Source organism: Lampetra fluviatilis, chromosome 2 (genome assembly GCF_964198595.1).
Source record: "Lampetra fluviatilis chromosome 2, kcLamFluv1.1, whole genome shotgun sequence".
In the NCBI taxonomy this organism is placed as follows: domain Eukaryota; kingdom Metazoa; phylum Chordata; class Hyperoartia; order Petromyzontiformes; family Petromyzontidae; genus Lampetra; species Lampetra fluviatilis.
The window spans coordinates 153,113-179,683 of record NC_136276.1 but is presented as its reverse complement, the minus strand read 5'-3'; the positions used below and the strand labels follow the sequence as shown (position 1 = coordinate 179,683).

Here is a 26,571-nt window from a genome sequence, read left to right as displayed (position 1 = left end):
ACTCACACAGAGATCCATATACTCACACAGAGACCCATAGACTCACACATAAACCCATCGACTCACACATAAACCCATCGACTCACACAGAGACCCATATACTCACACAGAGACCCATAGACGCACACATAAACCCATCGACTCGCACATAAACCCATCGACTCACACAGAGACCCATAGACTCACACATAAACCCATCGACTCACACAGAGATCCATTCCTGTTCCTGCCACTTTCTCTCTACGCAATAAATATACCGGCTGCTCTTCCTGTCGGGTCTTTAGATGCGGTTACATTTATACGACATATAAAGCCACATTATATAGTAATTATATTATAAGTAAGACCAACAGTCTTATCTTGTAAATTAAAAACTTCAAAAGGCCCACGACCTGAAACGTAATTTTCTTTGCTCAGTAAATTGTTCATAATTTATATTTCACTCCTCAGTGTAACTCTCTCCGGGGCTTCATTTCAGCCGGAGCGGTCCGAGGCTGAGCTCCTGAATCACTGAGGCAGAGGCGACGTGTATTACAATACTAATACCACCGAGGGTTGCTCAACGGTACCCAATAAACCGGTAACCTTTTTGGTAATTGGTTACCGGTTCCGAAAGTCAGGAACCGGTCGGTAACCGTTTCCTGTATTATGTTGTGTAGGAAGAGGTGGGCGTACCCACACTTTACCCCGCCACACGCGACCCTGCCGATGGAGTGAAGTGCGGAGAAGCCGTTTGCACCGCTGCGTGAACACACGCGGCTGTTTCAAATGCCGCGCCGGGAGATGAAGTCCATTGTGTTGCTCACCGTTAGTCCACTGTGGCAGCTCCCTTCGTTTCTCAGTTTAGAAGCCAAACGCGTTACGTTTAATGATACACATTTAGATACGTACAGCAAACCGGTAAGCAGTTGTCGGTAGTGTGAAGAGGCCGATGTAAGGACCCTGTCGGTAACACTGCAACGAGGCTTAGCGCGGCCCCGCTGGCTGAACGCTCGGCTGCAGGCGCGCGCGCTGTGCCTCGCAACGCCTGTGCGTGTGGGGTGAGAGAGTGCGTGTCACTGTGAATGTGTGTGAGTGTGAATATATGTGGTGAGTTTATAGATGAGTGTGTGTGTGTTGAATGTGAACGTGCGGGTGAGCGTGTGGGATGGAGAGGGTCACGTGGGTGAGTGAACGAGCGCACACATGGGTGAATTAAATGTTGAGTAAGTCTGTAAATAAGTGCGTGGGTGCGTGAACACATGGGTGTTTGAGTGAGTGCATAGCCGAGTACGTGAACGAGTGAGTGAGTGATCACCCGAGTGCATTCATCGTAAGCGAGCGAATCTGCGAGTTCACACGACACGGCAAAACAAAACATCATCCTCGGACTCTTCTTCCTCCCTCCGTCAACCTTCCCCCCACCGCCGCCCCTCTTCACCCCCCCCCCCCCGCGTCACTCGCTGTCCGTCCTCTCCCCCCCCGCCGCCGCCCCCCTGGCTCCCCCGGAGCCCGCCGAGTGGTTGTAGAGGCCCTGCGCCATGAGGTGCAGGGCGAGCGGGTTGCGCACTCCGCTCGCCTTCTTCAGCTTGGCGCGCTTGTTCTGGAACCAGATCTTGATCTGGGCCTCGTTCAATTGAAGTTCCTGGGCGAGGGCCTGGCGCCGCGCCTCGGTGAGATACCGCGATGCCTGGAACTCGGCCTTGAGACGCGACAGCTGCTCGGACGAAAAGGCGGTCCGAGGCCGCTTCTCCTCGCCGGCCGCGGCCCTGGCTGGCGGCACCGCGGCCGCCGCGGCCGCCGCGGCCGCCGCGGCCGCGCCGCCTCCCCCCGCGACTCCGGCCGCGACTCCGCCCGCCGACTTCTTGGGCTTGCGGTTGCGCGGGCCTGGAACGCGCGCACAACGCCACACTCAATGCCCTGGCCCTGAGCAGCCTGCACCTGCGGTTGGCAACACGTAGCTGCAGGTAGAACACGCAGGGCTTCATTCCGCAATCAATACCTCCGGCTACTCTGTTAAGGCTGGCCTGGAGTGGGCTTATCGGCGTACAAGGTCCGCCTATCCATAGGAATCTCCTATTATTCGTCCCGGCATTCCTACAATCAATTCTATGAAGACGAAATACGAGCCGCGAGAACAACACCAGGCGGGATGTCTGTGGAGTGGTCAACATCATCCCGCGGCAGCATTCTGGGCTCTTCCGGCTGAGATTCAGCAAAGGCTGCAACCAGTCCCAGGTGGAGTGCGAGGGTGGTCAGTGAGGCTTGGCAGGAGCACGGGGAGCAGTGACAGGAGCACGGGGAGCAGTAACAGGAGTACGGGGAGCAGTGACAGGAGCATGGGGAGCAGTGACAGGAGCACGGGGAGCAGTGAGAGGAGCACGGGGAGCAGTGACAGGAGCACGGGGAGCAGTGACAGGAGCACGGGGAGCAGTGACAGGAGCACGGGGAGCAGTGACAGGAGCACGGGGAGCAGTGACAGGAGCACGGGGAGCAGTGACAGGAGCACGGGGAGCAGTAACAGGAGCACGGGGAGCAGTAACAGGAGCACGGGGAGCAGTGAGAGGAGCATGGGGAGCAGTGACAGGAGCACGGGGAGCAGTGACAGGAGCACGGGGAGCAGTGACAGGAGCACGGGGAGCAGTGACAGGAGCACGGGGAGCAGTAACAGGAGCACGGGGAGCAGTGAGAGGAGCATGGGGAGCAGTGACAGGAGCACGGGGAGCAGTGACAGGAGCACGGGGAGCAGTGACAGGAGCACGGGGAGCAGTGACATGAGCACGGGGAGCAGTAACAGGAGCACGGGGAGCAGTAACAGGAGCACGGGGAGCAGTGAGAGGAGCATGGGGAGCAGTGACAGGAGCACGGGGAGCAGTGACAGGAGCACGGGGAGCAGTAACAGGAGCACGGGGAGCAGTGACATGAGCACGGGGAGCAGTGAGAGGAGCATGGGGAGCAGTGACAGGAGCATGGGGAGCAGTGACAGGAGCACGGGGAGCAGTGACATGAGCACGGGGAGCAGTGAGAGGAGCATGGGGAGCAGTGACAGGAGCACGGGGAGCAGTGACAGGAGCACGGGGAGCAGTGAGAGGAGCATGGGGAGCAGTGACAGGAGCACGGGGAGCAGTGACAGGAGCATGGGGAGCAGTGAGAGGAGCATGGGGAGCAGTGACAGGAGCATGGGGAGCAGTGACAGGAGCACGGGGAGCAGTGAGAGGAGCACGGGGAGCAGTGAGAGGAGCACAGGGAGCAGTGAGAGGAGCACGGGGAGCAGTGACAGGAGCACAGGGAGCAATGACAGGAGCACGGGGAGCAGTGACAGGAGCACGGGGAGCAGTGAGAGGAGCACGGGGAGCAGTGAGAGGAGCACGGGGAGCAGTGACAGGAGCACGGGGAGCAGTGACAGGAGCACGGGGAGCAGTGAGAGGAGCACGGGGAGCAGTGAGAGGAGCACAGGGAGCAATGACAGGAGCACGGGGAGCAGTGACAGGAGCACAGGGAGCAATGACAGGAGCACGGGGAGCAGTGACAGGAGCACGGGGAGCAGTGAGAGGAGCACGGGGAGCAGTGACAGGAGCACAGGGAGCAGTGACAGGAGCACAGGGAGCAATGACAGGAGCACGGGGAGCAGTGACAGGAGCACGGGGAGCAGTGAGAGGAGCACGGGGAGCAGTGAGAGGAGCACGGGGAGCAGTGAGAGGAGCACGGGGAGCAGTGACAGGAGCACGGGGAGCAGTGACAGGAGCACGGGGAGCAGTGAGAGGAGCACAGGGAGCAATGACAGGAGCACGGGGAGCAGTGACAGGAGCACGGGGAGCAGTGAGAGGAGCACGGGGAGCAGTGACAGGAGCATGGGGAGCAATGACAGGAGCACGGGGAGCAGTGAGAGGAGCACGGGGAGCAGTGAGAGGAGCACGGGGAGCAGTGACAGGAGCACGGGGAGCAGTGAGAGGAGCACGGGGAGCAGTGACAGGAGCATGGGGAAGTAGGAGAGACATTATCTGTCGAAGCAAAGCGATGAATTGTCAGGATTCGAGATCGCGATTTGATTTCAGGACAAACACATTTATTGATCTCGTACTGCCCTCTGATTCGCATGATTCTTCATTTCCCTGTGTTCGTGTTCCAGGTCCGGCCACTCCTCTAGCCCAGGTTTAACGCGAGCATCTCGTCTGCATGAATTGTAAATTAAATTAATTTCCACACTCTCGAGAATCGATGTTCATGAATCAATACATCGTTACGTGCCAAGGAGCCACCCTCTGTGTGACCTGGCAATTGAGGTCACGAGCTGAGAACCTGGGTCAATTCCAGCTTCAGCCCCCTGTGGTTAAACCGGGTTCTCAAGTGAAGAAGAAAGTCTCATCCCAGACACCAATGACTGGACACGAACAAAGTCTCGTAATCACTGGTCCCTCAATTTGGCTCATTGCATTTCTAAGATTACCACGATTCAGATTAATTGCTCCTGAACAAACACAACCACTATTGGCACCGCACTTAACACCCGTGGCGCGTGTGTGGATACATCGGTTTGTTTGTTTTCCAGTGACTTCAGACTTAACTCGGTGATGTCATCTTCCTAGGACGATCTCTGTACAGGGAGGTGAACTGCTGGCTGTAATCCGTCAGCATGGTTCACGCCACGAGTGAGAGCACTCGATAATATGTGGTCTACTCTTCCACGCTGAACAGACCTTAGGAAGCACCCACACTTTACCCCACGATACACGCCCGAGGTTGACTCAAACCTCCGATTCTCACGGTTGGCTATGTACAGTGCGATAGAAGGTGAACGTACATACACAAATAAGTTCTACATACATACAAAGAGGTTCTACATACATACAAAGAAGTTCTACATACATACAAAGAAGTTCTACATACATACAAAGAGGTTCTACATACATACAAAGAGGTTCTACATACATACGAGCCTCTGGATTGCCAGTAGCCAGTGCTGCCCGTGACACTTCGTCTACACACGGGACGTTGTAGACGGTGAGGTTGGGCCTGCCGCTATTTCTCAGGTAGCTGGAACACCTCCTCAGTCGGCCAGGGCTTCTGGCGAGGTCTGGCTGGACTGGGCCACCAATGCTACCAGAGCAGTAGCGGCCATATCTCTCGTGCACGTGGGAGGGGGCGGGGAGAGTGGGCGGGGGAGTGGGCGGGGGTTCGGGGCGGGGTGCTCGCTTGCTACTTTCATCAGCTGGGACCAGGCTGGCGTGCGTTTGAATGGCGTGCATCTCGCGGGTGACAAATAACAACAAGGCGGTGTTCAGGGGGCAAACCAGGTCCACGATAGGCGCTGATATCAAGCACGTGGGCCATACTCGCTAGCCGGCAACTGGGCAGTGCAACAGATGTTCTTGTTTGGACCCAGCGTGCATCATCGATGTTGTGTGGATACAGTGGTAACGGACCAACGTGCTGGTGATGATTACCAGGCCATGGGGTGCACAGTGATAGAGTGGCGTAGTACTGACCACACCACGCCCTCGTACGCCCCACCGGCCTTGCTATACATTTCCACATGATACGCTACTTCGTTGAGCTCTCATTTGGAGCCAGGTCGCTTCTGAAAAATAGCGATACCTGGTACGATAAAAAAAACGTATTTTAGTTTAATAGGCGCTCGCAAACAGAACTTTCCCCACGTCTGTCAAATACTATTCGGGGGATATTTGGTCAGAGTCGATACATTCTGCGTGACTGCTTGTGTGCGTGTTTTGTCCTGAATACTCGCCCGCCAAGGGCACATTCCTGGCAGTCTACGGAGACTGTCTTGGCTGGATGGCATTGTACCGACGGGCTTTGGTGAATGAATGAAGATTGCACGTGCGTTGAGACGTACACAAGCAAGCACACGTGAGCGTGTAGATGCGCAGCACTTTGCGAGATACGGGTGAAATGTGCTTTGAACGTATACATTATTATTATTATCATCATCTATTCCATGCTACACGATGTGGATTTGCCAGCATCTACATGCAACTCCAATTCAAGAGGCTGTACAGAAAGAATCGGCAGGGCTTATTTTGTAAGGAGATAGCCGAGCAGAGGCAGAGAGGAAGGTCGTGGTGCTAGGGCAGGGAGCCAACATCAAGCAATGTGGCACTGTGCGCGTCTGTGCATGGAAGGGTGCGAGAGGGGGTGGAGGGGGTGGAGGGAGGGGTGCGAGAGGGGGTGGAGGGGGCGAGAGGGGGGTGGACGAGTGGGGGGGGCCATGATGAGTTTGTTGTCTAAACTCGAGGCCTCATTTCTCAGTCGATATTTCCCGGAGCGCTTCTAGGGCTGGCATTGAGTTGGGATTATCCGCGTAACGCACTAACACGAGGGTGCAATGTCTGCATATGCATGATAATCCCATATTATTGTACCATATTTCCTATAATCATATGCCCTGGTTTAGGGCCAACTAAGGGGAGATGGTTGTGGGGTGCAAATGAATTCCGATTGAGTTGTGCGAGCAGCAGACTGACGACTGGGTAATAATAGACTGATTTAAAAATACATTATTATAGCTTCTAAAGTTAGTGGGGGGGGGGGGGGCTTCCGCGGGGGGCAGCGTCTGGGTTTGATAAAATGAACGGTGGCCAGGGGTGGGGGGCACGTGCTCCAGCAGCCGCCCCCCGCTGGGCTCGGGGTTCAGAGAGCGGCAGAGAGTGAGGGGGAGGCCGAGAGAGCGGGACTCAGAGGGGGATAGCGGGTGAGAGAGCTGTGGGAGAGTAGTGGGAGAGTTGGGTACATTGAAAGGAGGGCTGGAGGGAGTGCGAGCTTTACGTTGAGTGGGGGACCTCGAGAGAGAGTGGGACGGCTACAATGTGGTCGACGAGACAGAGCGCTGGAGGGAGTGAGCGAGAGATGGGGAGAGAGAGGGTGAGAGCAGCGAGTGCTTTGGACAGAGGGAGGAGCGGGGACGAGGGGACTGGGAGCGCGTCTCTGCGCGCCGCCGCTAACGCAGAGTGACGTTTTGATCGCTGCGAACAAAGATCCGCGCAGAGCCGCACGGCGCATGCGCGGGGGTGGGGTGGGGCGCAGGATTGGGCTGCCGCGCTTCGGGCGATGGGATCAGTGGGCTGAGTCTTGTCGGGCGATGGGGTTGGCGGTAGGGTTAGGATTATATTAAGGGTAGGGATACATGGCTATGGATATAGCGTTATGGATACCCTCTAATCCTATAGACCCCCCTCACAACATCTCAACGTTTATTATGATTTATTTAACATTCTAAAATGCCAGCCAGTCATAATCCACGTCTGTATGTGTACTCTAGAAGGCTTATAAATATTTAATTAGCGCAAACACATAGCCGAGTCAAATAATAGTTCATAGAATAATTAGAACAATACAAAAATTTACGATTTCGACTGCAGGTAGGTGACCTCGGGAAGACCAAGTACCGGTCCAGATAATCGTCTCTGGTGTTGACCGTGGGCGGGAATCGAACCCGGATGGCCGGGTTCATAGCGCGGTGCGCTAACCGCTGTGCCACCGCTCCCCACTCAATACACACACATGGGCAGTGCAGTAATCAGCAAATAACGGCGCCTGTCGTCAACACGCGGGGAGTTTACGACACCTCGGCAGGGGCACTCCGCGTGACGAGGCCACGGAGTGTCCCGCGCTCCAAGCGACGCGCGCGCCTCTGCAGCAGCAGCACCGGGGAACTGCTCTCGTGCCGCAGTGCACGAACCACGACACTGCCGCCGCCCCCCCCCCCCCCCCCCCCCATTATATACAATACCCCCGTGTAGCCTTACACACTGCTGGGGCAAGTGTTGCTAGCGAGCAACTCGTCAGGTCGGGATTGGCCACGCGACAGAGGTTATCGTGACCGGCACCGCCCCGCATGCACGGCAGTCTTTGCACTCTAACACGGTAACACGCACGGTGCTTTAACGCAATACGCTACACGCGCGCGCACGTTCGAGTTGATATAAAACAAAAACGTGGAGCCCTTTGTCAATCCACCGCTGGTTGAAGGTGGCGAGTGATATCTCAACCTATATTGGGCCTCCCCTAGGTCAACTCAGCCTTAAATAGGTCCCCGGCGCTGTGTCAACATCCGCGCTGGGGAGACAAAGGCAGCCGGGCGTGCAGTGCCTCTTGTTGGCAGCAGCACCCTCGCGCGCCGTGCCGGCCTTCACTGGCGCTCGCTAGCAGCACTCTGCCTCACAAGACGACTGTCCACAAAAATGCATGCGGCTAATTTGATGTTTTCTAAATAAAGATATATTACATACAACAAACATTCATTACAAACATCACCAGCAGCAGCCATGCGCAATCCACTGCTGGATGAAGGCCTCCCCAAGCCATCGCCATGCGTCGCGAACCTACGACACAATAATAATAATAATCCATCCGGTAACTGCACGCGCATTGACTTCAACGCGAAGCCCGACTCTTTACAGATACCGATTAAACGATTTGCCGAAAAAGACGAGCGAACTGCTTTTTTGTGTTTAGTTTGTTGTCCTTCCCCCGCACCTCCGATTATCAGGGTTCGCTACGTTCAGTGCGAAAGAGGTTCAACAAACACACGATCCATTCACAGCGCACAGGCAGAGTCGCTCACGAGGAGCGCGTCCCTGACCCCTCCGCCGTTCTGATTCGTGTCGGGATGCGCCGGCGTCGCGTGAGCCCCACGGCAGCGCGAGACCGCGGGGACGCGAGGGGAGGGGGGAGGGAGGGAGGGAGGGAGGGAGGGGAGGGAGGAGGGGAGGGGAGGGAGGGAGGGAGGGAGGCGACCCCCCGCGCGTCTCACGCGATGGCTGCGTCCCACGGAGCCCTCGCGACAAAATATCCCCTCGACACGCGCCCCATCTCGTCGCATCTCGGACGACGCCAAGCAGGCGTCAGCCTGGTTGCGTGGCACTTATAAGGGAGACTCACGCTCACACGGGAATCGTCCACAACTGAAATCCTGCTCGAATGAGCGTTGAGATGTGTGTCCTTATCTCCTGCTTACAGCCGTGCAAAGCCAGTTTTTGAAATTCCACATTACTTTGACGGGAGCAAGTCTATCAAGAGGACGACCACTGTTGATCTTCCACACAAAGTAGTACCAATTGTATCGATCCCGGAGGGAGGGATGATGTGCTGAGTCAATCCCCCCAAACCAGGAGTTGAACTCGTAGTCGTCTCAATTTCTAACCGCTCGCTCTACCGCGGAACCACGTGGCCGGTTGCGTGCCAATTTCCGTGGACTCTTAAATCTATCTGTGCGGGTATTTTGAGTGTTACTATCTCGTATTTGGGTGGAGGCTGTCTCTGGGCACTGGGTTGTACATCACGCGAGTTAAACTCTTCTTCATGGAAATGACCAAACGTCTCAATGCAGCAGGACCCTGTTGGGAAGTCTTGAGACTCGATTATCATCGTCTTGTACCCAAGCGCCCGGACTGTGTGTCTCGACATGTCAGATACAGCGTTGAAGCTTCGAGATTTAAAAAATAATGTTAAAATGGAGCTAAATCGCGTCACTATAACATCAGTGTCACTGCTACGTCACCCGTACATTGTCATCGTCATGAGCAGCAGTCATTGTCTATCCACTGCTGAATGAAGGCCTCCGCACGCCGCCGCCGCCATTCCTCGCTGCTCAGTGCTGCTACCGGTCCGTTTCACTCCCGCAGATTCCCGTTCACGATGTCGTCCGTGACGTCATCCGGGCGACTCGCGGAGTGCCTGGGGCCGTCCCCGGCTTCGTGTGCGCCCGGGCAGCCTCGGCGCGGAGGCTCGAGACGAGAGCTGCTTCTCGTGTGAGCCGCGTCGCATGCAACTGTGTGTAGTTTATATCCACTTTGTGACACGTATTTGTCATCGTGCATCTATAGATGTATTGAAATAGGGTCATTCGTTTGGCCATCATTCCGCTTATGGTTCGTGCCAGTCAGTGTGTATGTGTTGTGATTGTGCGTGTGCCGTGTCGGTCTCCGTAGGTGCTCGCTAATAGCACTTGCCCCAACAGTCTGTTAAGGCGAAAGGGGGGATCTTTCTCTGCGTGTTTTTGGAGGGCGGAAGCTGCCCTGGAGGACAAACACAACGTTTAACGGCGAGAGCGAATCGCTCGGCCACCACCGCCTCACTGCCATCTGCGAGTGCCAAAGCGGCCCACATTGAGCGGACAGCAAAGGAAGCGCAACGGTGCGCGTCGGGACAGGGTGACGAAAAGCGAGCGGGGATCGCGCGCCACTCCTCGTCCCCCCACTGCTGAGAAGGGCTCCAGACGCCTCCGATATCAGCGCCAAACAGAACAGTCCACATGTAGCACCGCACTCCTGCGGTACTTTAGAGACTGCATATATTCACATCGTTTGGTAGATTATTTTATTTTTTAAATAACCCTCATAACAATATAGTAGACGTGCTGCCTCAATCATTCCTTACCTGGTTATAAAAATGTATGTATCTGTAATACTAACACCCTGAGACCCGATGATATTCATGATGATGCATGGGGTAGTTGAGCTCTATTAATCACGCGCTTTGTATATTGTCCCTGAGAGCAGTGAATCATAGTTAATGAGAAGTGGACGTCGGCATGAGATTATGTTCCGTGGCAGAACTCACAAAATAAACGTCGAGACATCAGGTTTTTGTCAAATTAACATAAATGGCTTAAACTGTCAAACTTACTTATACGGTAACAATAACAACGAGTTATTTACCCAGGAAAGTCACACTGATTCCAAATACTAATTTTCAGGGGGGTGCTGTTCACATTGGGATGTTTGACCAACACCAATGGCATCGTGAGCGCGCGGGGCGAGCTCTGGGAGGAGGAGAAGGGAGCCGGAGAGGCCTGAGGACAGGCGAGAGCACACACGCTGCACATCGAGCAAGGCATTGGACCCAGGAATGTGTGTTTGTAAAATTCTCTATGTTTGTGTAGTTATATCAATGTGCGTTTACGTGTACAGTGTATGCATGTGTAGTAGTGATATATCCCTTTGTGTGTGGTTGCGTAAATGATGTATGGTTCGGGTACTACGCCACGAACCCGGTGACGAACATCTGAACCGGTCCTGGGCTTTTCTTCGGTCGACTCAGCCTCAGTGACCACCTGGCGAGGTGGGTGGACATTGCCATGAGGTAGACAAAGTCAGCCGGGCAGGGTTCTGGCCACCTACCCCCTCGTGTGCCATGCCGGCCTTCATAGGTGTTCGCTAACAGCACTTGCCCCAAGTCTGTTCAGTCGTTATGGGGGATCTTTGCCTTTGTGTGTGTATGCGTGTGTGTGTTTGTCTTCGTGTATGTATGGGTACCGCAGCATGCAGTGGTTGAGTAACTGATGTAAATCCTAAGGATGTTCTCGAATGACTCGACAGCTGATGTGTGGAGCACAGTCGTCCAGTAGAGGCTCACAACGATAGTGGAACAACTCGATAACGAACATTTACCAATGTCCCCCAAAGTCCACAGCGCGGTGGCTGATTTGTGTGTACACGCGATGTGCACACTCATGGTGCACACTCACAGTGCACACTCGCGGCGCACACTCGCGGCGCACACTCACGGTGCACACTCACGGTGCACACTCGCGGCGCACACTCACGGCGCACACTCACGGTGCACACTCACGGTGCACACTCACGGTGCACACTCACAATGCACACTCACGGCGCACACTCACGGTGCACACTCGCGGCGCACACTCGCGGCGCACACTCACGGCGCACACTCACGGTGCACACTCACGGTGCACACTCACAATGCACACTCACGGCGCACACTCACGGCGCACACTCACGGCGCATACTCACAATGCACACTCACAATGCACACTCACAATGCACACTCACGGGGCACACTCACGGCGCACACTCACGGCGCACACTCACGGCGCACACTCACGGCGCACACTCACGGTGCACACTCACGGTGCACACTCACGGTGCACGCCTGGCCTAGAGTTCTACAGCGCTGCTGCTGCTCCGAGTCTCTGGCTGCTCACAACACACGACGCTGTCGTCGGTGAACCGAGCAAATCGCCTCCCGTGGAGTGTGACACCGCACCCACCGGTTAGTCATACGTCTGCGCTCATGTGTGTGTGTGTACACGTGTGTGTGTGTACACGTTTGTGTGTGTACGCGTGTATGTGTGTACACGTGTACACGTGTGTGTGTGTGTGTACACGTGTGTACACGTGTGTGTGTACACGTGTGTGTACACGTGTGTGTGTACACGTGTGTGTGTGTGTACACGTGTGTGTGTACACGTGTGTGTGTGTACACGTTTGTGTGTGTACGCGTGTATGTGTGTACACGTGTACACGTGTGTGTGTGTGTACACGTGTGTGTACACGTGTGTGTGTGTACATGGCTAGTATATGAGTGAATATGCATGCGTGTATATATATGAGCGTGCGTGTGTGTGCCTGTATGTATCTATGTACACATAGACGGAATGGTAATGGGAAGCAGTAGCTCTCGTGGGTATCGCACTGGGCAAGGCACACTGCATGTGCACGTGTGTGTGTGTTTGTGTATGTATCTATATGGGAAGCAGTAGCTCTTGTGGGTATCGCACTGGGCAAGGCACACTGCATGTGCACGGTATATACAGACGGATGCCAAGAACTCCCTGTGCCGCTCCACAAGACTGTTTGGGCGAACACCCCGCCTGGCAGCCTTTGTCTCCCCACTGCTGATGTTACACACTGAAGCAAGTACTCATCTAAGGCTGAGTCGACCTAGGGGAGGCCAAGTACCGTGTCAGATATTCGTCACCGATGTTAGCTGTGGTCTGGAATCGAGTTCGGATTGCCGGGTTTTCTGTAATAATAAGAATTATTATTTAAGCAAGTAAATAATCATAATGATTATTATTTAAGCAGTAAATTGTAATTTAAGCAAGTAAATAATTATTATTATTATTTAGGCAGTAAATAATCATTATTGTTATTATTATTTAAGCAGTAAATAAACCAGAGAACCCAAATAAAACCCCGCGCTCATACGGGGAGATGAGACTCCTTGCACAGACATTGCTCCTCGAATGTGAATCTCGTGGGAAGTTACGTGGACACGATAGTCGTGCCTGCGAGTTATATATGTGTGTGTGTATATGTGTGTGTGTGTATATGTGTTTGTGTATATATGTGTGTGTGTATATATGTGTGTGTATATATGTGTGTGTATATATGTGTGTGTGTATATATGTGTATGTGTGTGTATATGTGTGTGTGTGTTGGCTGGGTCATGTAGCCCGCATGCCCAGCCACCGCATGCCTAAACAGCTTTTGTTCGGCCGGATCGAGGGGGCTAAACGGGCGCGGCACGGGCTAGAGAAGAGATGGAGTGATGTGGCACAGGAGGACGTGGAGCTGAGTGGACTTGCCGATGACTGGTACCAGCGGTGTCAAGATCGGCCTCAGTGGAGGAGGCTCGTGAAGGACGCTACTGGGCAGTTGGAGGCAGTCGCCCTCCAACAACAACGGAGGGCGGAGGAGCGACGCTCACAACAACGAGCGGAGCGCCGGGTGGCTAAAGCACAGCAAGTTGGCACAGTAGGGGGCACAGGTGGTGGTGCATCAGCCAGTCATCTCGGTCATCTCGGTCAGTCGACCCGTGGCACCTGGGTCTGCCCCGTGACCTCCTGCCAGCGGGCGTTCGACACTTCACGTGGCCTCAGGGTGCACATGGCCTGGCACAAGCGTCGTGGTGACGTCACCGCCACTTAGTGGCGAATGGCGGTTGTTGTTGTTGTTGTGTGTATATGTGTGTGTTTATGTGTGTGTGTATATGTGTGTGTGTATATGTGTGTGTGTATATATGTGTGTGTGTATATGTGTGTGTGTATATATGTGTGTGTGTATATGTGTGTGTGTATATGTGTGTGTGTATATGTGTGTGTGTGTATATATGTGTGTGTGTGTATATGTGTGCGTGTATATATGTGTGTGTGTATATGTGTGTGTGTATATATGTGTGTGTATATGTGTGTGTGTATATATGTGTGTGTGTATATGTGTGTGTGTGTATATGTGTGTGTGTATATGTGTGTGTGTATATGTGTGTGTGTATATGTGTGTGTGTGGCCATGGCGGTAGGCACGCGCACGTCGTGAGGGACAAGGGGCGCGTGAGGGTGCCGCGTGAGGGTGCCGCGTGAGGGTGCCGCGTGAGGGTTCCGCGTGTGGGTGCCGCGTGTGGGTGCCGCGTGAGGGTGCCGCGTGAGGGTGCCGCGTGAGGGTGCCGCGTGTGGGTGCCGCGTGAGGGTGCCGCGTGTGGGTGCCGCGTGAGGGTGCCGCGTGAGGGTGCCGCGTGAGGGTGCCGCGTGTGGGTGCCGCGTGTGGGTGCCGCGTGTGGGTGCCGCGTGAGGGTGCCGCGTGAGGGTGCCGCGTGAGGGTGCCGCGTGAGGGTGCCGCGTGAGGGTGCCGCGTGAGGGTGCCGCGTGAGGGTGCCGCGTGTGGGTGCCGTGCAACGCGCAGACGTCGGCACAGGGGCCGCGGGGGGCGTCCGTGGACGCTTCGGCCGCGCCCTGTCCCAAGCCTCCCTCCCATGCGCGTTCGTGTTCTACCGAGTGTTCCTCGCATGACGTCCGACGTTTCGCTCCACGTGCCGAGAGCTTCAGCTGGTGAAGAAGCTCCCGCAACGTGGAGCGAACGTCAAAGAGAAGACAGACAGAGTCCACGGGGCACGCAGCAGCAGTCACACCACGGCGGTGCGACTCCAGCTCATTTGTATAACAAAATAATAATAATAATAGTAGACGATGTTATGTATCCGTGTGTTTAACAATAAACGGATTTAATAATAATGCAATAGTTAAATGGCGTGAAAGTTATACCGACTGTGTGTCAGTGTCTGTGTGTCAGTGTCTGTGTCAGTGTGTCTATCAGTGTGAGTGTGTCAGTGTCTGTGTGTCTGTGTGTGTCAGTGTGTCTATCAGTGTGAGTGTGTCAGTGTCTGTGTGTGTGTGTCTATCAGTGTGTGTGTGTCAGTGTGTCTATGAGTGTGTGTGTGTCAGTGTCCGTCTGTCTATCATGCCTAAACAGCTTTTGTTCGGCCGGATCGAGGGGGCTAAACGGGCGCGGCACGGGCTAGAGAAGAGATGGAGTGATGTGGTACAGGAGGACGTGGAGCTGAGTGGACTTGCCGATGACTGGTACCAGCGGTGTCAAGATCGGCCTCAGTGGAGAAGGCTCGTGAAGGACGCTACTGGGCAGTTGGAGGCAGTCGCCCTCCAACAACAACGGAGGGCGGAGGAGCGACGCTCACAACAACGAGCGGAGCGCCGGGTGGCTAAAGCGCAGCAAGTTGGTACAGTAGGGGGCACAGGTGGTGCATCAGCCAGTCATCTCGGTCATCTCGGTCAGTCGACCCGTGGCACCTGGGTCTGCCCCGTGACCTCCTGCCAGCGGGCGTTCGATACTTCACGTGGCCTCAAGGTGCACATGGCCTGGCACAAGCGTCGTGGTGACGTCACCGCCACTTAGTGGCGAATGGCGGTTGTTGTTGTCTGTCTATCAGTGTCTGTCTATTATAATGTTAACCTGTTCTATTATAATGTTAACGTGCTCTATTATATTTTGTTAACGTGTTCTATTGTATTGTGCCTGTCTCTCTGGGTGTCTGCCTGTCTATATTCCTGTCCCGTTGCACGTCTGTCTCTGCTCTCGACTAATGAGTTCAGTGTTGTTATCGTCTCTTCGAGTAGCGTGTCTCGGCAGACACAGCCGAGAGCAGCGTGCATGGCTCGTGATGAAAAGAAGCTGAGTTCGGTCTCCGCTCCGGGCGCAGCCAAACGGATCCGCGCTCCGAACGCAGCGACGCGCGCTCGCGAGCCCACGCGGCTGTGCGCTGCGTCTTAAATCGTTCCTTGCCGTCAAGTTTGTACGAATCGCTCAGGAAATGTGGCCGCGTGTTTGGCCGATTGGTCGGGATGAGGGTGAATCTTAACCCGAAGTCGTGGCACGTGTCAGTCAGTTAGGCGGACAGACGAACAGCCACGCACACGCACACCCGGACTGACACACAGTCGGATAGGCAGACTCACAGGCAGGCAAGACAGTCACACAGACAGACGGACCAACAGCAAGACACACAGTCAGTCGAACGGCTGGACAGACGGGCAAAGCGCGGGCGAGGCCATAGCCAATTACCCCCAGTGCCATGTAGGAACGTATTTGTCTGAACATCTAAATGCGTGTGTGTATATGTGTGAGTGCATTGTCTTCTCATCAGCATCGTAGTGCTACGTGGAAGCAACCCTGGCCTGTCGCTCCGTTCGAAGCTCCAGGTTTTCTCCACCACCGTGATGCCCTCCCTGCTCTATACTTGCAAAACCTGGACCCCTCTGAATGAGCATCTGCGCCGGTTTAGAACATTCAGGCTGGCCTGCATACGACCCATCCTGGGTTTCACCGGACTGGACTGTAGGAGGAGCTCACAGATCCTTCAATGAAAGATCTGGACACAGCCCCAGTCAGTGAGCACCTCCGCCAGGCGAGGCTGCGTTGGCTGGGTCATGTCGGTGAGCCTTCGACAATTCACGTGGCCTTAAAGTGCACTTCACCTGGCTCAAGCGCCATGGCGATGTCACCGCCACTTAGTGGCGAACTGCGGCTGTTGTTCAGTTACAGCACTTGCCCCAACAGTCTGTTAAATTCGATGCGGTTGATGTTTGTATTTTTGTGTATGTGTGCACATGTGTTTGTATTTTTGTGTATGTGTGCACATGTGTATGTATTTGTATGTATGTGTATGTATGTGTATGTATGTGTATGTATTTGTATGGGGAGCGGCAGTGTAGCGGTTATCACGCTGCACTAGGAACCCTGTGAACCGAGTTCGATTCCGGAAACCACCAGCGACGATTATCTGAAGCGGTCCCAATATCATCTCAGCCTCACATGAGTACCTGATGGGTGTGTAAATATCGCCACTAGGGAGACAAAGGCGGTCGGGCGTGATGCTGGCCACCCACCCCCTCATGCGTCGTGTCGACCTTCATAGGCGCTCACTAATAGCACGTACGGTGCTAAAGAAGTTCAACATACATACTTGCCCCAACACGGAGTCAGGGTTAGGGGTGGTCGCCTATGGACCGCGTGGCTCTGTTGATCTTTGTGAAAAAAATGTAACGCCACGGTTTTGTTGACGACTTGTATGTTTTGTTCAACGATCACTGCTTCCAACAATTGCATAGCACCCACAAACCTGACCGCTGTCTGTGTCTGCTTGCCATGTACATAGAGATTGATGTACTGTGTGTGTATATGCAGTAACATATACTTGAAGTGTGTTGATGTGTGTAATCTAATATATTTGTACGCTGAAAGCGGAGACGTGTGTGCATGTGTGCTTATGTGTGGATGAGTGTGTCCGTGTGTGTGGCTGTATGCAATTATGTGTGTGCGTGTGTCTTGTAGATGTGCGTGAATGTGCACGTGGAGTTGCATTCGTGTGTACGTGTAACACATTTCATACAATAACAAATGTCTCAGGATGTTAGTGAAAGTGCTGCTCGTGAGCCCCTGTGAAGGTCGGCACGAGGCACGAGGGGTGGCGTGGCAATAACCACGCCCCAGCGCCTTTGTCTTTCCCCATTGCCGATGTGTGTAACTCGGGTCTCTGGCTTCGCAGGGCAGTACATGCGTCACTCCACTACCGCGCCCCACATGCCCACACACACATACACACACATACACATACACACACATATACACACACACATACACACACGCACATACACACACACACATAAACATACACACATACACACATACATACACACACACACATACACACACACGTACACACACATACACACACACATACACCCACACATACACACATACACACATACATACACACACACATACACACACATATTCACACACACATATACATATACACACACACATACACACATACACACACACACATACACATACACACATACACACATACACACACACACATACACACACACACATGCCCACACACACACATAACCCATTACACACAAAGTGCTTGCCACAAATGAACCACAATACCTTGTTGATCTCGTCAAAGAACATAAACCATCACGCGAATTCCGGTAAAATCATCACAGCGGCTTTTGGCGAGTCATCGAACAAAGACGGCCACCGTATTGCGCGCTTTCAAATGCGCTTCTGCGGCTGTCTGGAATGCTCCTCTCTCCGATATTAGGAAGCCACTGGAGCTATGCACTTTTAAATCATCTAGATTAAAAACGCATGTCTTTAGAGCTGCTTTTTGTGTTTAGTTTGTTGTCCTTCCCCCGCACCTCCGATTAGCACGGTTGGCTACGTACGGTGCGAAAGAAGTTCAACATATATACATCAACACGGTATAGACACAAAACCAGACAGATGTGTGCCTATAGCCGTAACTAATTCGCACATACATGACTCGCCATTCCCTAGCTATATTATTTCTCTCGACGTGAGCTTATTCATCGAATAACATCGCACACTGATTCTCGATGTAGCATCCCACAAAATATTTAATAATCATAACATTCGCCTCCTTGTCATATACAGTTATGGTTCACGTGGAGGAACAGATGCGCGGAGGAAAATGTCTGATGTTTACTTTGTATAATATTCTCCAAAACGACGCGAATTATTATTCTGTGCTTGATGAATATAAAACGGATCTCGGATAGACGCATGTACCGATAGATAGACAGATAGACGGACGGATATTCATATATACGCAGATAAACAGGCAAGTAAATTAATATATCGATAGACAGATGCAAATATAATTAAGACGTGGATTTTAATACATTTTCCGGGAAAAAAACTGTCGTTAGTCTGTTGACAGAATCATATATGAAATGTGACACATTTTATAATTTAAATGTTTCATTTAATAAACGAATTAATAAATATGGAGGAATGATTGCGTCCTATTGCTCAGACCCTACAACCACCTCTACAATTTAACCCGTACACGCGAAATGCACAAATCCACACCGAGCATGCAAATCGAAATTCGTCTTTTTTCATATTCACGAGATGTATAAATAATTGAATGCATAGTTTTTAGTGTCCGATATATACCCCGTGTGCACGCGGGGGTGCGTGAACACGGGGTGCACGTGGATGCATATACGTTTCCACGTGTGTGTTTGTGTCTCCACGTATATGTGCCTTAATGCGTGTGTGTGTCTGAACCGGTCTTGGACCTGTCCTAGGTCCACTCAGCCTTAAATGAGTACCTGGTGCGGTGTGTAAACATCGTCACTGGGGATACAAAGGCGGCCGGGGATGGTACTGGCCACCCACCCCCTCGTGTGCCGTGCTGGCCTTCATAAGTAATCGCTAACAGCACTTGCCACAGCAATCTGTTAAGGCTATATGCGGGATCTTTGTCTTTTGTGTGTGTTTCCACGTGTGTGTCTCCTCGTGTATGTATCTTGACTTGTATGTGTGTCTCCACGTGTGTGTGTCTCCACTTGTATGTATGTCTCCACGTGTATGTGCCTCCACGTGTATATGTGTCTCCACGTGTATGTGTCTCCACGTGTATGTGTGTCTCCACGTGTATATGTGTCTTCACGTGTGTGTGTATCTTCACGTGTGTTTCTTCACGTGTGTTCACGTGTGTGTGTTCACGTGTATGTGTCTTGACTTGTGTGTGTGTATCTCCACATGTATGTGTATCCTCACATGTATGTGTGTCTCCACGTGTGCGTGTATGTGTCTTTACGTGTATGTATCTGTGTGTCATCGTGTGTGTCTGTTCATGCGTGTAACTCCGTGCTGGTGTGTTTGTGTGTCTTTCGGCTGTCGTGTGTGCGCGTGTTTGTGTATGGTGTGTGTTTAATTTGTATCACATGTACTGTATTATGTGCGTTGATAAATACAATTTCACGAAAGCTGAAATAAGCGTGGAGATTTGTGAATGACAGAGACTGGAATAGTAACGCGTGGAGCAGAGAACAGTTGAAGACCTCACAGTGACTCGTGGGGGACGCGTGGGCTCGGACACGACTCGTCACGGACAGAATGGACCATGATGGCCCCCGCAACTACGATTAGCACGGTTAGCTACGTACGGCGCGAAAGAAGTTCAACATACACGTACGTGCATGGCCGATGGGGCGAGAACGGTAACGGAATGGCTGCCAAAGGAGAGGAACACGCGTGAGAGGACGCTCGCCGCGGAGCGATGAGCTCAGCTCGTGTGCGGCTGATTCGTGCATCGTTACATCGGCAGAGGAGGCGTCGACGCAGCAGTGGATTGATCACGGCTAATGATGATGACGTTGTTCGTTGGTTACGCTTGCCTGTGCACGTACTATGATGGCAGCCACAAGCCGATTTGAACACGGACTACGATGGACGGATTTCCCTTGCCGTGACAATGGCAGTGACACGCGTGACGCCACGGGCGTGCAACACACACGACTGGCTTCACTGCACCTTGTTTGGTAAAGGCAAAGGTGCAGCCCTGCAATCGCTTGCTCACGCCACAGCTCGCTGTACATTCTTATTATGTGACATGGTACAAGCGACCCGCCACGATTCGTGTGTGAATATGACCATGCTAGAATAATAATACATATTTTCTGGTTGTAAATGTTTCCAGCGTAGTAGTAGTAATAATGTTTATAGCATGGAAGGGTTGGGGGTGAGGAGGGTAACGCCAACGAGGACAGGGGCGAACCTAACCCTGGACATCAAACGAGGGATTACTCGCCGCCGTGGGTTTGGGGTAACCCGGCAGCATTTCCTGAGCAAGCCTGGCTCTGCTGACGAGACCCAAAATGTGGAAACTGTTCCAGTGTTCGCTCGTTTAAACAAATTATGCTGGCTAACGTCAGGCCTCAAAGTCCTCCGGGCATAAACAACAAACGTTGTTTTATTATCGCGTAGATGGACAGAAGGCTGGTCGAATTATCGTGCTTAGATTCCTCCAATACCATGTATACAATGCGCATTTACATTGCATGAAAACTGCTCAGAAGGAGTGGGAATATCCATCCAGACAGAGAGATGGCCACATGGGGGAAGCGACCTTTCTTACCGGAGGAAGGCCGGTCCGAATAGCGCGTGCAGTACACCCAGGCAGGCCACAGCATGGCCTTTGAGCCGGGCTCCGCCGAAGCGCGGCTCGCCGCCGGGTCGTGGGCCGGGGTGAGGGCTCCTCTGCCTCCCGCGGGGTCCTCCGTGCACGAGTCGCTGTCGCGAGTCCCGCAGGACTCGGCGCCGACTCTGCCGCTGACCGCCTCTCGACTCTCACGTCGGGTGAGTCCGCCGAGCTGACCCGGCACCCTCTCGCCGCTCCGCACCCTCGCTTCCTCATCCTCCTCCTGCTGCTGCTCCTGCTGCTGCTGCTCGCGGCGAGCAGAGTTGGAGTCCTCCTTGCGGCGGCCGAACTCGGGCCTGAGGATGTTCTCGATGAAGAAGTTCGTGACCCTGCTGGGCGGGGAGGGCATGGCTGGCGAGGGCTGCTGCGGCTCCGCGTCGCCCCGCGGGGGGCTCCCCCCCGCTGCGCCGTTTGCCATGGGGGGGGCGGCGGAGAGCGCACCCTCCTCCACCGCGGGTTGGGGGTCTGCGTGTCTATCTGTGTGTCTGTTTGTGTGTCGGTCTATCTACGTGTGCGTGGCTGTCTGTATTTCGACGTCTGTCTGTATCTATATACCTATTCGATTATCCGAGCGCGTTTGTGGACGTGTGTGTGTCTGTCTGCCCGTCTGTACGTGTGAATCTGTGTGTATCTAGCCGTATGCCTGTGTACATGCGTCTCGATGTTTGTGTGTGTCCTTGTCTTTTTGCGTATATATCTGCGTGTATATATGTGCTTGGATGTGTGTCTCTATCTTTGTGTATCCGTCTGTGTAAGTATGCTGTTTGTGTGTGCCTCAAAATCTACATATACATCTCTGTGTACGTATGTGCATGTATGAATATGGGTTGGCCTGTGCACCTAGCCTGGCACAAGCGCCGTTGTGACGTCACCACCATTTAGCGGCGAATTTCGATGTCTGTTGTTAGTCTGTGTGTGTATTTCTGGGCGTGCATACGCGTGTCGACGTTTGTGTCTGTACGCGTGCATCTGCGTGTATGTTTGAGTCTGTGAGCGTCTACCTGTGTGTGTCCGTGAGTGACTGACGGTCTAACACAGACAGAACACACGCGCACACAACCAGCGCTCGCACATGGACAGACAGACACGGACAGGACACGGCACAAGAGCGATCACACAGACAGACATGACCAAGAGGACTCGCACAGACAGACGGACATACACACGCAGTCATGCGCACAAGCACTTAGAGATAGCACACAGACACAGTTACACACAGACGCACAGAGTTATACTGACAGAGAAACACGGACACGTGTAGACACACACAGGCACACACATGTTCACACGGACACATGTAGACACACACAGACACACACATGTTCACGCGGACACATGTAGACACACACAGGCACACACATGTCCACGCGCAGTCTCGCGCTCCCTGCCCGTCTCCGGCACTCCGCACGCAGAGTCCCCTCCCGCCTCTCCCCGCCGCGGACGGGAGAGGGGAGCCCAGTGGGGGTCCTCGCGGCCGGGGAGTTCCCTGGTCCCCTCGTCCCCCCGTCCCCTCGCCCGGCTCAGCTCCGGCACCCCGAGTCCTCCCCGCGCGTCACCGCGAGCCCACGAGAAATGCAAATGAGGTCCCCTTGGTCTTCATGCGCCTGATCTTGTTCACTTCGCCACGGGGCCTCCTTGAGCTGACGCGTGCGTGTGCACACACGCGTGTACAGCAGCACATGCAAGCACACGCATGCGTGTGCACGCACACGCTCGCGTCTGCCGCTCGCTCGTCGAGCCGACAGGATTCGTGGTTGGCGGTGGTTGTGGCGAGCGGGTTTTTAAATCTTCACTTCGCCGGGGAGGGAGGGAGCTGCTGATTTCCACACGACCACCACAACCACGACTACCGCAACCAACTCCCACCACCCACAAACAACCACCGCCTCTTTCTCCTCCCACCTCCCTCCCTCCTCCCTCCCACCTCCATCCTCGGGACGTTCTCGAGCCCAAGCCGCCCCCCTCACGTTGGCCACGCGAGGAGATAAATAATTAAATGAAGCGCCACTTCCCCTCGCCTATTTCTGAGCGCTGACGGAGACACGTGGCCTCTGCGGGGGATAGGGCGCCGGGAGGGTGGGTGGCAATCATATATGGACACACACACGCGTGCACGTGTGCGTGTGTGTGTTGTGTACACGTGTGACTATATGTATGCGCACATGTACGCGTACGAGTAATTCAGATACTTGTGCGTCAAGAGTTACTCCACTGCTGGATGAGAGCCTCCCCACGCCGTCCAGGTCAAGGGGGTTATTTGGCCATACTGCCCCACTCTCGTCAGAGCGCGTTGGTGAACCCTGGTAGCATGGACCGCGGATGGGGGGGGGACAGTACAGTATAACTATTTATTTAACTGCACTGCCCTCTGCTGCCCAATACGTAACCCCCACAGGGCCCTGAGGCAGCCTTGGCCACCCATCACGGGAGTATCCAGGCCCAACCTGCTTCGCTTGTGCTTAGATCTCTCCAGATTGGGCGCGTCGGCAAAGCACATTAACTTCGTCGTAGGCACTAAAGAGTACACAACTACACATTATACACACCGTATTATATACACACACAGACACGTCTACATAGACACATACACATATCTTCTGTCACAAACTCCTGGGGAAAGTGCTGTTTGCGAACACACAAGAGGGTGGGTGGCCAACACCATGCCCGACCGCCTTTGTCTCCCCATACGCACATATATTTATAACGAATACGTACGCGATAATATGCAACTATGCAAACACACGCACTGTTATATATACACAAACATATCTGCACGTATGCACACATTGAATTATACAACAGCCGACATTCGCCACGAAGTGGCGGTGATGTCACCACGGCGCTTGCGCCAGGATAAGTGCACATACACACAGATGTGTACACTCATTGCACGCAAATAAACCAAAATACACGTACTAAAATGCACACGTGTATATAAAAGATTTGTTGAACGACAACCAGTAACCGTCTGTATTATCGATGTTTGTGTTTGTTCCAAAAGTCAGGAACCGATCACCATGTCCTGTGGAACGCTATAAATGAACGGCATGGCGCGTGCGACTCTGATTGGCCGACCGCAGCGCAAGGGACAGCGACCTCCACGTGGGCCGGGGTGAGTCCCCACATGGCGATCGAGCCGCGGCCCTGCAACGGCTTGCTCACGCCACTGCTGGTGGAAAGGCCTCCTCCACTCGAGGAAGCTCGAGAGAGTATTTGGTCTACTCTTCCACGTTAACACCACCAAACGCACCACCGCAATTACACACGAACAATATTTAGGCCGATCGACGATTTGCGAAGCGCCACTGACACCGCTGGGGGACAGCGACACGGCGGTTGAAGAAACGCGGCCGTCGTCCCAACTGCGGCGCCGGGAACCTGACACCGAGCCGCGTCTCCGTCTGGATCGCACTCCCAGCGCGCTGCTCGCCGTTGTTACACCGCCGTGGCCGCCCCTCCATGTCTCACTGTGACATGTGAACGCGTCCTGCGTATTGCTCGAGACCACGGGCCGGCAACCTGCTGCTCGGAGCCGCACGCCGCGGCTCTTCCAGGACCGCTTCGCGACGTTCTTTATTCAGGAGCCACCAGCTCGTGCCCACCGCAGCGCGCCGCGGCTCTTGAATTATTGCGGGGTTTTATTCTTACCGAACTCGAAAAAATTGAATCTTCGTGTTCTGTTTGGTTTCCTACACCTGCTGTAGACTTTCTAATTGTACGGCAAACCGGCAACCGGATTTCACCGATTATTTCATTCGGTTACCGGTAATGCAATAAACCGATTGTAATCGTCGTACCGTATAACACGCATGTATGCATACACATAGTAATAACACATATGTGTACACACGTGGCACGCACATATACCCAATACAAATACAGTATATACCGGTATACATACACAGACGCACTTGTAGGTACACATTAATAAATCCCCCGTATAGCCTTTAACAGACTGATGGGGCAAGTGCTGTTAGCGAGCATCATCAATGAAGGCCGACACGTGACATGAGCGGGTGGGTGGCAGCACCACGCCTGGCCGTCTTTGTCTCCCCAGTGGTGCTCATGTTGACTCCCCGCAGCAGGTAGTCTTCTCAGGCTAGCTCATACAATCGTCACTGATCTGCACCCTTCGTGGAAATCGAACTCAGGTTGTTGTGATACATACACGTGTATGTATGTTCCACATATTCACATACAGACATTTACATACATCTATTAACGTGTATGAACACGCACAGACGTACGCTCTAAATAGACACACACACGTGTGTACATGCATATATAGTACAGTACACGTAAACACACACACGTGTACGTACATGTGCTGACACACCCTGCATACGTACAGCAGGATATGTATACACACAAGGGGTTGCACTGGAAAGTGCGGCGTGTTGATGTCACGGCCTCGTCTCCGCCTGGCTCTCTTCCTTTGCCCGTTCAGGGCGCGCACCGCGGGCACCAAGACGGCCGCTCCCTGCCGACTGCTGCCCGACGCAGCCGAGAATGCGCCCCGGGCGATGCACGCGGAGTGCGGCCTCGAGACGCAGACGCAGGGAGGGGGACCCCCAGCAACCTCTCAGCTGGTGACTTTACACCACGAGTAACGACAACGACAACAACAACCTGTGGTGACGAGAAACAACGACGACAACGACAACAACGACAACTTGTGATCCCAGCAAACTGGGACTTCACTCTCCCACCTGCACGTTGAGTCGCACCCTACTCCACGGGAACGCACAGAATCAGAATGACGCACACACTTCACAGGGACTGAAGTGTCATTGTATTTGTATCTACACGTACTATATACGCACACATGTATACACGTGTATACATAGTTGGACATAATATACATACATATAGACTCACAAATAAACAGAAACATAGACGTAAATCAACTTTAGACACCGCATTACATAACCAAAGAAAGCATTTTCAATGTGTTGGAGCAAGTCCTGTTCGTGGGAACCTATACAGGCCACACGGACTGGAGGTCTGTACGTATGTATATTGACTGGCCTTTTGCCCGTCCAAGGACGGGTTGTATTGCAGTGAATCTGAAACTTGCAAGCGAAAAGCAGACCGCGACGTGATAGCCATTGCATCAATGCGTGTGCAATGTGTAAGGGCGCCGTGACACAAATCTATTGCATTTAAAGGTTATAATCCCTTGTTCATCGTGACGTCCTTTTTACTTTGATGTCTCAACAACAGCGTGACGGAGATCACGTGACGTGAGGGTTCTGCCTTTGTAGTGAGGGTTGTGAGTTGACGCCGAGGAGGGGGGAGGAGGCGCCTCGCTCCCCATGTGGAGTGACGTCAGCCGCTAATTGTTATTAATGGCGGGGGCTATTTGAAGGACGTCACCTTATAATGATTATTAATGAGGGGGGCTGTTCTATGTGGAGTGACGTCACTCGCTCATTATTATTAATGAGGGGTGGGGGTGTCCATGTGGAGGACGTCACCTGCTCATGAATATTAATGAGGGGGGCTGGTCGCTGTG

General features: G+C 53.5%; 1 protein-coding gene across 1 annotated transcript; it reads right to left on the bottom strand.

Annotated features, from left to right (window-relative positions):
* Positions 1-1,435: 1,435 nt before the first annotated feature.
* On the bottom strand, positions 1,436-21,652 carry LOC144937510 (homeobox protein engrailed-2a-like). The gene is made up of 2 exons (XM_078864758.1): positions 20,994-21,652; positions 1,436-1,866 (listed from the first exon to the last, which is right to left on the bottom strand). The coding sequence occupies exons 1-2, from the start codon at positions 21,472-21,474 to the stop codon at positions 1,436-1,438; spliced, it is 912 nt and encodes a 303-aa protein (XP_078720884.1). The 5' UTR covers positions 21,475-21,652.
* Positions 21,653-26,571: the final 4,919 nt, after the last annotated feature.

Excerpts from the sequence above, each read along its gene's own strand:
- LOC144937510 (XM_078864758.1), bottom strand. The coding sequence starts at position 21,474 with ATGGCAAACGGCGCAGCGGGGGGGAGCCCCCCGCGGGGCGACGCGGAG. Across the intron at positions 1,867-20,993 it reads TTCGGACCGGCCTTCCTCCG|GCCCGCGCAACCGCAAGCCC; the intron begins GTAAGAAAGGTC and ends CGCGCGTTCCAG.